General features: G+C 44.7%; 1 protein-coding gene across 3 annotated transcripts in view; it reads left to right on the top strand.

Moving 5' to 3' along the window:
- OSBPL10 (oxysterol binding protein like 10) overlaps positions 1-13,648 on the top strand; it is a 284,923-nt gene that overhangs the window by 216,195 nt on the left and 55,080 nt on the right. For all 3 annotated transcript variants that reach the window (XM_060022092.1, XM_060022091.2, XM_060022090.2), the window contains exon 6: positions 2,582-2,736. In XM_060022092.1, coding sequence (XP_059878075.1) covers positions 2,582-2,736 — 155 coding nt within the window. The remainder of the gene's footprint in view (positions 1-2,581; positions 2,737-13,648) is intronic.

Genomic DNA, 13,648 nt, shown 5'->3' with positions numbered 1-13,648 from the left:
TTAAAAATACAAACAACCCAATCCAAAAATGGGCAGAAGACCTAAATAGACATTTCTCCAAAGAAGATATACAGATGGCCAAGAAGCACATGAAAAGCTGCTCAACATCACTAATTATTAGAGAAATGCAAATCAAAACTACAATGAGGTATCACCTCACACCAGTTAGAATGGGCATCATCAGAAAATCTACCAACAACAAATGCTGGAGAGGGTGTGGAGAAAAGGGAACCCTCTTGCCCTGTTGGTGGGAATGTAAATTGATACAGCCACTATGGAGAACAGTATGGAGGTTCCTTAGGAAACTAAAAATAGATTTACCATATGACCCAGCAATCCCACTACTGGGCATATACCCAGAGAAAACCATAAATCAGAAGGATACATGCACCCCAATGTTCATTGCAGCACTATTTACAATAGCCAGGTCATGGAAGCAGCCTAAATGCCCATCAACAGACAAATGGATAAAGAAGATGTGGTACATATATACAATGGAATATTACTCAGCCATAAAAAGGAATGAAATTGGGTCATTTGTAGAGACATGGATGGATCTAGAGACTGTCATACAGAGTGAAGTAAGCCAGAAGGAGAAAAACAAATATCGTATATTAACGCATGTATGTGTAACCTAGAAAAATTGTACAGATGAATCGGTTTGCAGGGCAGAAATTGAGACACAGATGTAGAAAACAAACGTATGGACACCAATGGGGGAAAGCAGTGGGGCGTGGAGGTGGTGGTGTGATGAATTGGGAGATTAGGATTGACAGTTATACACTGATGTGTATAAAATGGATGATTAGTAAGAACCTGCTGTATAAAAAAACAAAATTCAAAAAAAAATTGGGGGTCCTAACCATTTTTAAGTATACAACTCAGTAGTGTTAAATACATTCATATTATTGTACAATCTCCAGAACCCTTTTCATCTTGCAGAACCCTTTTCATCTTGCAAAACTGAACCTCTATACCCAGTAAATAACTCTTCCCCCCACCCCCTTTTCCCCACTTTGTCCCCTGCCCTTCTCCACCATGGACATACAGACTTTTTGAAACATACACTCTTCTTGAAATTGACCATCTCTGAAAGTCTTAATGGTCATCCATTCATTCAGCACAGATTTAAGGAGCTCACACTCCTTGCCAGACCCTGTTCTAGGTTCTGGGGATACAGCAGTGAGCAAGGGCAGTATTGTCCCTGTTTTTAAGGAGCTAATGTTCTAGGGAGAAGAGGAAGGCAGACAATAAACGAATGAACAGGGTGAGTTCAGAGAGTGCTAAGAGCCGTAAGACAGTAAACCGACAGCTGGGACAGGGGGTGCCTCTGGGGTGCTGCTTTGGCCAGCGAAGTCCCCCGGGGCCTTTCTGAGCGCGTGATCGTTGAGCAGACCCCTGGATTTACTCAGGAGATCTCCTCCCCCAGGTAGAGGAACTAGAGGCTGGCAGTCTGAGCAGGGAGACAGCACACACAAAGACTCTCGTCCCTTTGAAGAATGGGAAGAAAAAAAAAAAACAGCCTCACTTGAGCGTTGTGAGCAGTGGGAGAGAATGAGGAGATGCCAGGCAGCATCTGAGGTGCTGAAGGGCGGCTGAGTTCTAGTTCACGTGAGGTTGTCTGCACTTGAGGTCACCTTTCCTTCATCACTCACTCCTGTGCTCAGGCTGAGAACAGAAGCTCCAGATTCAGCTGAGTTTGAAGCCTATTTTTTTTCTAATGGCAGAATTGCTACAGGGTAAAGAAATCTACCTCTGATCACTCCTGTCCCCCTTAGCAAGAATATATACAACTATTCTGTAATAACCCATTACTCTTGGAAAGATCAGTATTAGAAAGTTTTTTTTGCTGTTCCCAAGGGTTGAGGGAAAATTTTTAAAATGCTTTATAAGGAATCCCTGGTGGTCCAGTGATTAGGACTCTGCATGTTCACTGCTAAGGGCCCGGGTTTGATCCCTGGTTGGGAAACAGATCCCAAAAGCCATGTGGCGTGGCCAAATTAAAAAAAAAAAAGAAAAAAGCTTTATTAACAGCAATATGGTAGCTAGAATGGCATGACCGCATCCATCCTCCATACCCATGTCTGTCCATGATGTGGCTTCCTGACTTCTGCCACCCGAATGGACTTCGGCCACATCTAATGGCCGATCACACGTGACGTGATCACACCACAGGCGTCTTTTCTCAGCTGTGGTCATCATGTCAATGGGCATTCAGACTGCATTTCAAGCAGCCCATACCCAATTTGACTTTTGTTTTTTATTGTAAATATTTATAAGTATTTTTGAAAAGTTAAAAAAAAATAAGAAAAACACCCTCAAGGAAGTACGGCACATGCGAATTGTTTTTGTCCAGGGACAGGGAGAGACACAGCCTATGGTCATTACGCAGAAACTCGTTTATAAATAGGTGACCTGAATCTACACTTAAATCCACTGAATCAGCTTAAATCCTCTATGGTCCACTTAAAATTGGACCCACTTCAAGTCGGGTTTCTTCAACAGCATGGTATGGCTATTTCTTGAGCTCTAAATGTTGGATTTGGAAAATACTTGGCATCATTCTAGGTCTTTATTTCAGAAAGCATCCTGGGATGGCACGGGCCTAAGTCACACTCCACAGAGCAGCTGAAAAATGGGACACTGGGCTCTTTGCCATCGGCCAGCGCCAGCATAACCTGGGCCATTTTACCCAACTCCGTGGAGGATGAACAAACCTGCCCGCCAGAGCCAGAGGTAAGCTCGCCAGCCTCTCTTCGCACCTTTCATGGCTTGTGTTAGCGCTTGTTCAGAAGTAGAGTAATTATATTTGTAACTTGCTCACCGCTGGGTTTTAAGAGGAGACAAATTATAAAATGGAAGCATCGCCCAGGGAGACAAAATCAGCTCCGTGCACGCCTGGCGCTCCTGCTCTTGTGCCTGGCAGCTGCCGTGGGCGAACGGTGATCCAACTGATGCGGAATCTTCCATTTTCACTGAAATGGGAGTCGTTTTCACGTCATGTGGGAGAAACTAACACGCCCACTAACGTGATGCCTGTTGACATGATGGGAGTGGTTACAATATATTATGTCGCTCCCCTCAATATTGGCTTCTTCGTGTGGTTGTGCTAATAATATGAGCTCCTTCCTCCTATGCTTGATCCCCGCATGCTACACAACCGGGCCAGCCCAGGGGCAGTGGCTGGGACTCTTCTAGGCGTTGCACTAGCCCAGGTCCAGGGAGGAGCAGCCCTGCAGACCTTCGGGGCTAGCCAGGCCCCCACAGGCTCCCTGGACCCAGTCATCTGCCCACGCAATCTCCGTGACTAACTGCGCCTCTAAGTGGCAGCTGGAGGGAAGCCAAATGCAGCCTGCATTTTGTCAATTTCCCCAGGCGTCATGAGTGAATTTCTCTTTCTTGGTTGCACGTGTCCTGTTGACAGGATCTCGTGAACTGGGCTGGGACCTACTTTAACCATGTGTTAGAGGTGGTTCTTCATTTGAATTGAAATCACTTTAGCCTGAAAATTGTGCAGCAAAATCTATTTTGTAAGGTTGCAAGTCCCAAGGCAGCTTCTTCAGTCAAATGGTCTTGGTTATCCATTGAAATGTTTCTCCAAGCTTCACGTGATTCTATTCTCCGAGGGCCGCTTGAGGGCTCAGGTCTTCCAGAGGCAGGATCGGCCTGCCTGCAAGTATTTCATCAGCATCTGTAAGGTGACTTTGCAGGGTATGAAACGATAGGGGATGTGAGATTTTGAAAGGTATCTGCCTCTGCCTGTACACCGAGTTTCAGGGGGAAAACACTTGTAGCTGACGTGTGGGTGCCTCGCAAGGTAAGTTGGCAACTGAGAAGATGTCGGAGCTTGCTGTCAGGTAGTTTTTTTGAGAGCCTCGGGTGGGGTCACGTTTGAGGAGGTCGTGCTTAGCTGCTAAGGGGTTGAGAATTCCAATCACCTCCATTCTGTTGGAAAAGAACCTTTGGGAGTTCACACCATAATACACATACCTAAATCTTGCTCTAGAAAGAAATTAAAAGAGAAGTTCTTAGATCTTTAGAAATAACTGTTTAGATCCTCATCCCCAGCAGCATCACGGGGAAACCCTAACAGAGGCTGTCACCTAATAAGCTTTTTTTTAAAAAAATGATTATTTATTTACTTAAGTGTAGTTGATTTATAATGTGTTCATTTGTACTGTACAGCAAAGTGATTTAGTTACACATATATATAATTATTAAATATTCTTTTCCATTATGGTTTATCACAGGATATTGAATACAGTTCCCTGTGCTGTACAGTAGGACCTTGTTGTTTATCCATTCCATACATAAAAGCTTACATCTGCTACCCCCAACCTCCCACTCTATCCCTCCCCTAACCCCCCACCCCCTTGGCAAGTACAAGTCTCTTCTCTATGTCTGTGAATCTGTTTCTGTTTCATAGATAGGTTCACTTGTGTCATATTTTAGATTCCACACATAAGTGATGTCATATGGTGTTTGTCTTTCGCTTTCTGATTTGCTTCACTTAGTATGATAGTCTCTGGTTGCATCCATGTTGCTGCATATGGCATTATTTCGTTCCTTTATATGGCCGAGTAGTATTCCATTGTATATATGTACCACATCTTCTTTATCCATTCATCTGTTGATGGACATTTAGGTTGCTTCCATGTCCTGGCTATTGTGAATAGTGGGGCTGTGAATATAGGGGTGCATGTATTTTTTTGAATCAGAGTTGTGTCTAGATATATGCCCAGGATTGGGATTGCTGGTTCCTATGGTAGCTCTAATTTTAGTTTTCTGAGGACCCTCCTTACTATTCCCAATAGTGGCTGCCCCGATTTACATTCCCACCAACAGCGTAGGAGGGTTCCCTTTTCTCCGTGCTCTCTCCAGCATTTATTGTTTGTAGTTTTTTTTTTTTTTTTTTTTTTTTTTTTGCGGTACACGGGCCTCTCACTCTTGTGGCCTCTCCCGTTGCGGAGCACAGGCTCCGGACGCGCAGGCTCAGCGGCCATGGCTCACGGGCCCAGCCGCTCTGCGGCATGTGGGATCCTCCCAGACCGGGGCACGAACCCTTGTCCCCTGCATCGGCAGGCGGACTCTCAACCACTGCGCCACCAGGGAAGCCCTATTGTTTGTAGTTTTTGATGATGGCCATTCTGACTGGTGTGAGGTGATACCTCATTGTAGTTTTGATTTGCATTTCTCTAATAATTAGTGATGTTGAGCATCTTTTCACGTGCCTGTTGGCTGTCTGTATGTCTTTGGAGAAATGTCTACTTAGTAACCTGATAAGATTATTATTAGGGCTGCTGATCTTCCCTATTCTGAGTCCTTCCTAGTGTACGTGCTGCCTTTCCTGTGGATGCTTTTTCTAACCCTGAAGTTTGAAAGGGTTAGTCTGTTCTTTTTACATAAAATTATTGCCCACTTTGCTTTGCCAGTCAATAGCATTGGCAGAAGATAGTATATCATTGTCCAGACGAAATAACTAGCTCCCAAGTTCAACTTTTAAAAAATACTTTGAAGGAGAAGAACTAGGGAGAGCTTTTAAGTTAGGAACAATCATTAATTTCTGATTGTCGTTTTTGCTCTTACTCCTTTTGTCAGAGTGATAGGAGGTATTCTCTGGTACTCTCTTGCAGCAGTGAGAGGCTTATGGGGTGTGATGCGGGTGTGAATGTTTTCTGAGAAGGAAGGATTAGAGCTCTTTTGCAAAGACGTCCTTCATTTTTTTCCAGTGACAGCTCTGGTAGATGATTCTCACAACCCAAACAGCTCGTGTTGGTTGGCACTATTTTTATTTTAGGCCATTGTGCTTTGTCACTTTTTTTTTTTTTTTTTTTTTGTCCTAACAGTTGAAGAAGCTAGCCATAGCCACCCAGTAGTTTTCTTGTCAGAAAAAGGAAAATGTTTCCATTGCCTCCCTTTTGTACAATTTGGAAAAATAACCCAAGAAGGAATGAAGTGAAATTCCTTATGAGAAGGTTTCTTATCCCTTTTGATGTGGAGAATGTAGTTACTATGTGATCATTGGGAGACTAGGAATTGTAGTTATTGTGGTGCTTTAGCCAAATATTTTCTTCTGGCTTATTGTTTTGATCATATTAGGTCTTTAGGAGCATAAATTAGGGTATAAAACATACCACATCCTAATGTATATATATTTTTTAATGCCATCAAGCAATTAACTCAATCCAATTCCCATCAGACATAGACTGGGTATCCTACAATTCAACTCAATTCTGATACTGTCCACCTGGAAGGAGCGTCAGATCTCACAGGTGAAGGGCTCGGTCCTGCAAGACTGAGCACCCCATCAACTTCAGACGCCAGTCACATATCCAGGTTGTCACCTGTGCTTCTGACCAGCTGGCTGTGGATTGGAGGTTCCCATGTCCTCTTCCTCAGGCTTGATTAATTCGCTAGGGTGGCTCACAGAACTCAGAGAAACATCTACTAGTTTGTTACAAAAGGATGTAATTCAGGAACAGAAGGAAGAGATGCATACAGCAAGGTCTGTGGGAAGGAGCTCGGAGCTTCCATGCCCTCCTGCCCTCTCCGAGTGCACCACTCTCCCCACCAACCATGAAGCTCTCTGAACCCTGTTCTTTAGGGTTTTTAAGGAGGCTTCATTACATAGGCATGGTTGATTAAATTACCCTCCAGGCCCTCTCCCCTCCCCGGAGGTCAGGGGTAGGACTGAAAGCTCCAACCCTCTAATAACCGGGGTTGGCTCCACTGGCAACCATCTCCCATCCTTAGGGGCTTTGCAAAAGTCATTCCTTAACATAACAAAAGACACTTTAAAGCTTTCATCTCTTAGGAAATTCCCAGGGTTTTAGGAACTCTGTGTTGGAAATAGGGACAAAAAAGCAAATATATATTTCTTACCATAAATCACAATGTGACACTCCCCTCCGCTGTTTCTGGCTTACCATAAAACAACTTACAGATACCTGGAAAATGAATGCATTTTCAAGCTTAGTCTGTTTCATTCTCAACAGAATAGAGCTCAGAAGAGCAGCGTGTATTTAATATGTGTGTTACAAGAGAATTGTGGTTGGCTCTGTTATCAGATGCAGTGATCTCAAAATTTTATTCGGCTGGGGCTGGGGCTGGGAGCCACTAAATGTGAAAATGAAATATTCTTCCATAACAAAGTGAGTTAGGATCTTGGGACCTAAGGAGAACGATATCTCCGTTAGGAGAACGATATTTCAACTCTCTCAGCACGGTTTGAAATTTAAGTTTAGACAGAAAAGGGTTTTGGCGGTGCTTTCTTTGTCGAAGAGTGCCTTGTTTTAGGACAGGAGGAATGGTGACTGGGGAGATGAAGTACTGGGCCTGGCGCTCTTGACCTTCCACCCACCCTCCGGATTGGAAACCTACCAACGCAAGTCCACGTCGCAGGCATTCTCACAGGGAGGTTTCTAAATGCATGACGGTTTCCTCAGTGCATTTGTGTGAGAGCTGGAAGCTGAGGCGGGGACCAGATTCCTTCTGCTGGTGCTGCTGGCGGACAGGGTCAAGGGGATGTGAGTATTTAGAGGCAGGTGCAGTGGCCAGACTCGTTGTTCTGGGGCCTCTGTCCCCCTGCGTTGGCAGGAGAGGCTGTTGTGGCTGCAGCGCCGGCAGCATCCCGACACTTGGATCAAGGATACCTGCAGTGGTGTGTCCTTGCATGAAAAAGTCTAAGGGGGCCTTCTGTTCTGGCCTTCCGCCAGACCAGTGATGCTATAAGCACCTAATTCCCATATCAAATCCCTTCCTGATTGAAATACCTGGAGTGGTTTCCATTCCTGGCCCTGGATCCTGACTGGTTGGGCTGTTGGCATAGGGAAGCAGTGGGTGGCATGGGGACAATCCTCAACGGCAGCTCACATGTCACCATGTTTACCCACCTTCCTGGAGGCTGTTTCTGAGAGACAGAAACCCTAATTTGTGGTAAAAGTCAGGGTTATCGAGGTAAATTCATAAATAATGAAATTCACCCCTTTAAAATGCAATTTTACCACTTCTGAACTTTGATCTGTTACAACAGTTCCATCGCTTTCCAAGATTCCCTTGTGTTCCTTTGTGTTTAACTCCTCCCCTAGCCCCTGGCAAGCGCTCATCTGCTTTCTGTCCACGTAGTTTTGTCTTTTCCAGAATGCCATGTAAATGGAATCACGCAGTGTGTACACGTGAGCCCGGCTTTCTTTGTTTAGCATAATGTGTGCTGTGTTAATTGTTGGAGGCAGTTATTAGGTGCCCGGACACCGACCCCTGGCCTGGAGGGAAAAGATGGAGAGTCAGTCCTGTTAATCCCTCTCCACTGGGGACCTGCAGCAGGGGGTCTTGAAGCCGCGTCTCAGGAGTACGTCATCAGCTCCTATCAACCCCTGGGTTGACTGTTTCACTAGAAAACTTTGCCTGGTGACTTGTCTGCATCGCAGTGGCAGTAATGCCATCAAGAGACCACATGACCTACACTCCCCAAATCTAGCAGGTTCAGAAGGACTTCTCATAATGTCCCTAAGTACTAAGGACTCGATCCACATATAAATTAGCCAGTGGGCTTTGGTTAGAAAACTGCAGAATTTAATTTTCAAGTAAGTGTGTCAAAATCCCCACTTCCCCAGGGAGGGCATTGTTTTACAAATAAGGGAAAGAGACAGATATAAAGATTTAGCTGAATTTTGCCTCAAGAAGAATTTTCAGGCTCTTGGTTGAATTGTCATCTTTAGCACTGAACTTTTGAACCACTTAACCGCATATAAAGCTGTTAGTTTTGAAATCCTCTGACATTCAAGTTGAAGCCTGACCAGTGTAATCTCAACCCATTTTGATCCTTTTTATTCTTCATCTCCACAGTACATCAATGTATAGGTAGATGTTAACTGAGCATGAAGTGTCAGGCATGGGATGGTGATAGAGTTTTTCAAGATAAGGTAATATGCTATTTTGATCCTTTGGATAATTCTTTTTTTTTTTTTTTTTTTGCGGTACGCGGGCCTCTCACTGTTGTGGCCTTTCCCGTTGCGGAGCACAGGCTCTGGACGTGCAGGCTCAGCGGCCATGGCTCACGGGCCTAGTTGCTCCGCGGCATGTGGGATCTTCCCGGACCGGGGCACGAACCCGTGTCCCCTGCATCGGCAGGCAGATTCTCAACCACCGCGCCACCAGGGAAGCCCTGGATAATTCTTTTAACACGCATTTTCAACCTTACTGATTTGTTCAAAATATTTGACATGTACTTGTTGTCAGCTGTTTGACCATGGAGTGGGTCAGCTAACACATCCCTATAATGGTTGAAAATCAATTTAGTGAATTCTGTGATAGCTCCACAAAGTTAATGGTTGCTACGTAGGAAATGTTGTCGATCACATTTGGGCTTTGTAACAAGTAAGGTCGTGGGTGATATGATTAACCCCTTCCTACCCCACTCCCCACCCTGTCATTAGAGAGTTTGATTGCCTCTTCTTCCCAGATCCTGTAGGACAGATGTTTTTTCTCTTTGAGCCATGGCCTTTGAGTCACTACATCTTAGAATAGTCTTTAGGGGTCCAGTGGCCACTCCCCAAACTGGAGTGACTGACTGACTTGCCAAGAGTCACAGAACTGGCCAGTGGTAAAGGCAGGATGGACATCTAGACTTCCTTTCTCCCCAGCCAGTGCCCTTCTGTATATACCACACCATCTCCTGTGTCTAGGAGGATTCTTTCAGCTGCAAATAACAGAGAACCCAACAGTTAGAAGCTCAAGCAATAACTACATTTAATTTTCTCACACAGTGAGACTTCTGCCAGTGAGTGGCCATGGGTTTGTTGCAACCACTCCCGATGGCCTCGAAGATACAGGCTCCTGGAAAATGGTATGCAGTTCCTGAAAAAAATTAAAACTAGGACTACCATATGATCCAGCAGTTCCACTTGTGTGTATTTATCCAAAAGAATTGAAATAAGGTTCTTGAGATATTTGCACCCCAGGGTTCATTGCAGCTTTGTTCCTCGTAGCCAAGAGGTGGAAACAACCTAAATGGATGAATGAATGAAGAAAATATGGTATATGGATGATATGATGGATTGTTCTTCAGCCTTGAAAAAGGAATGAACCTTTAGAAACATTATAATAAGTGAAATAAGCCAGTCATAGAAGGACAAATACTGCATGATTCCACTTATAGGAAGTATCTAAAGTTGTCAAACTGATAGAAACAGGAAGTAGAATGGTGGTGGCCGGGGCAGTGGGGAGGGGATGGGGAGTTGCTATCCAGTGAGTGGAGAGTTTCAGTTGTGCAAGATGAAGGGTTCTGACGGTCTTCTGTGCAGCCATCTGCGTGTAGCTAACACTACTGTTCTACGCACTACCACATTTGTTAAGAGGGTAGATCTCATGTGCTTTTTATCACACAAAAAATCGATCACTTCTCTCTTAAAAAAAAAAAAAATGAAAAACCGGTTTCTTCCATTCTTCTTGCTGTTGGCTTTTCATCCCCATGCTTGTCATGGTGGCAGCATGCCAGCTACAGTCCCAAGCATCACCTGCTCACAACATTCTTTCAGAACGTGGGACGAGATGAGAGCTCTTCCCAAGACGCTCTGTGTGGGAAGGGAGGTCCCCGGCACACTTTTCTTGTTATCTCATAACGAGAACTAGATCCCCCCCAAGACCCAGCAACTGGGTTTCCATGACTGCTTTAGAGTTACCACAGTCACCCTCCATGGCTTTGGAGGAGGGTGCTAAATCACAGGGATCTCGAGTCCTGGGGGGACCCACATTGGGTCCCCATTAGCCTTGGGGAGTAACAGAGAGTGTGGCTGGACCCCCATACCTGCCCCAAGCAGGTTTTCTTCCTGCAGTGCTCATCTTCAGTTTCCATAGGACTTTTCTAGTGGGGAGGGAGGGATAAATTGGGAGATTGGGATTGACACATACACACTACTGTATCTAAGATAGGTAACTATTAAGGACCTACTGTATAGTACAGGGAACTCTACCCAATACTCTGTAAAGACCTATGTGGGAAAAGAATCTAAAAAAGAGTAGGTATGTGTATATGTATAACTGATTCACTTTGCTGTACAGCAGAAAGTAGCACAACATTGTAAATCAACTATACTCCAATAAAAATTCAAAAGAATTACAGATTCCCAGATCCCAACCCAGGAAAAAAAAGGCTTTTCTAGCCCGACTGTTTCATCTCATAGACCAACTTTTTTGAGTGTAGACCTCTCTCTGATCCCTCATTGAAGACTCCAAAATATTTAGGAAAGCACCGTGGGCATAGTAGACACTCTGTAAATATGTGATGAATGAATGGACATGAATGATAAAGTCCATCTGTACTGTTCATAGCCTGAGGGCATCCTTCTCCCCGTCTTCATCTCTGTCCCTCTCTCTTTCCTAGGGGTAAGTCTAACCTGTTGAGTGGCAGGTGAGTTATGTATGCTGCTGTGACAAGTGATTCATTGATGGCCAGTGTCCTGGACCTCCCTAGTCAGATGGCTTTCTTACTAATTAGTCCATTTCTGGTCGTTGGCCTCGACCTATCCAACAGGTACTAGGTGGTGGTGGTGGTGATGTGTGGAACTCTTATTATAACCTTTTCAGAAGATCCACAGAGGGCATTCCATTTAGGTTCTGTCATTATGGAATGGGGAGTGTCTTTTAATCATCTGGGTTTTTTCTTCTCCTCTTCTGGCTGTTGGTTTGGAGAGAAAACAGTCCATCCACTGTGCAAATGTAGAAGAGACACCTCCTGGCTACCAGACCCTTGACACTTAGAAATCAGAAGGATCCAGGTTGTTGCTTGTGCTTGAAAATAGACTGCTCTCTCATAAGTATGTTCTGTGTTCCCAGTATAGTAAGATAGCAATTATTCATCTTCTCAGTTATTTGTTCATTCATCAAACATTCATTGCGCTACTATGTGATGGACATGGAATGGAGAACTCCTTAGTTTAGCAGATTTTCATAGCTCCGTACTATGAGATGAATTATACACTCACCTCCCTGCAAATTCATATGTTGAAGCCCTAACCCCTAATAGGACTGTATCTGAGAGTTAGGGTCTTTAGGAGGCAATTAAGGTTAAATGAGGTCTTAAGGGTGGGGCCCTAATCCAATAAGACTGTAGCCTTGGAAGGAAGAGGGAGAGAGATCTCTCTCTCTCACTTTCCACCCTGTGAGGACACAGCAGAAGGCAGCCGTCTGCAAACCAGGAAGAGAGCTCTCACCAGAACCCAGCCATGCTAGCCCCCTGATCCAGGACTTCCAGCCTCTAGAACTGTGAGGAAATAAACTCCTGTTGTTTAAACCACCCAGTCTATGGTATTTTGTTAGCCTGAGCTAAGATACTCAGCTTATTAACTCTGTGCATTTTTCACAATAGTTATTTTTTTATAACTTGAGATTAGAAGCAGGAGAAATGGTTTTTAGCCAAGTGATGTTTCCAGGTTATGGTGCTGGTTGTCTGTGGCTGCAGGCCGTGGTAGTTAAGATGACCGTCTGTGGCATCTGGCATCATGGCATTTGGAGACATATTTCTGCGGTGTTCTCACAGGCTGTGATTGCTGAGAACAATCTCTCTTCCCATGGCCGAGAGCTCCTATCTGTCAAAAAGAGCGTTTTTCTGCCCTCTTCTCTTCTTAACAAATGGACAGCAAACATAGCCATCACACACAAACGTAAGCTCTGTGTGCATTTTTCAAGGGCTTCTTGAACTTGGTTTCTGGCCACATTAATGAGCTCTCAGAGGCACAACAGTGTCATTTCCTGTGCAGCTTTGGGGGATTCATTTCAATTTTTGCTACTTTTTTCAACGACTTGTTCTTCCCTTCATTCCTTTTCCTTTTTTCGTATCCCTTTTTGTGGGTGATAATAAAGTTTTGTTTTCTTGGCTGGTGTTGCTTTTATAAGAGCGAGGTGGAGTATAGTCATAGGTCCCCAATCACACCTGCTCAGGGGCCAGTAGGGTGTGTCTGGGGCTTCCAGTGGGTTCAACCCTAGAACAGGCCAGTCTTCGGGGAGGCTTGGGGGTGGTCACCGTGTTGCCTCCCTTTCCTCCCCTCCCCCCAGGCCACTGTGGCTTTGTGACATAAACACCCACCAGAGTGTTGGGGACACAGCCATCTTGGATTTGCCAGTTGTGAGCTGGAGCCATATGAAAAAAAATCAGCACCAGGTGGTATAATCTCTTCTATCCCGCCGCAGTCCCCAAAGGATTAAGCACTTTGAAACTGGTGAATGAAGAGGGCTTAAAGCACTGCAGTGTTTAGTATGGGTTTTCCCTCCCCCCAACCCCCTATCCTGAGTCCTCTTCTCTTTGCCCTGATATCAGTTCTTTGGCCATAGAGGGAGAAAGTCAGATCTGAAGCATTGGTGAAGAGTTGAAGAGATTGTAGCCATGTGGTAGGATAATGTTTAGTGTCCTGTTGTTTTGGGTATTTATTTTCTTCCTATCCCTGTGGCCCCAAATTTCACAACCCTGTCTGCTTTCCCCCTAGCCTGCCTCGCCCCATGGGATACTACCAGTAGAAACGAGCTCTTCACCATCTGCCCGGCTTACATTTTTATTTGCCCACAATGAATAACTCTTCTCGAGGTGATTTATATGCTGTCTCAGATGCCGTTCACTTTCCAGAGATGTGAAGTCGATGCTCAGAGATTTATGACC

This window comes from Delphinus delphis, chromosome 10 (assembly GCF_949987515.2).
Source record: "Delphinus delphis chromosome 10, mDelDel1.2, whole genome shotgun sequence".
In the NCBI taxonomy this organism is placed as follows: domain Eukaryota; kingdom Metazoa; phylum Chordata; class Mammalia; order Artiodactyla; family Delphinidae; genus Delphinus; species Delphinus delphis.
This window is presented reverse-complemented; position numbering and strand designations above follow the sequence as displayed.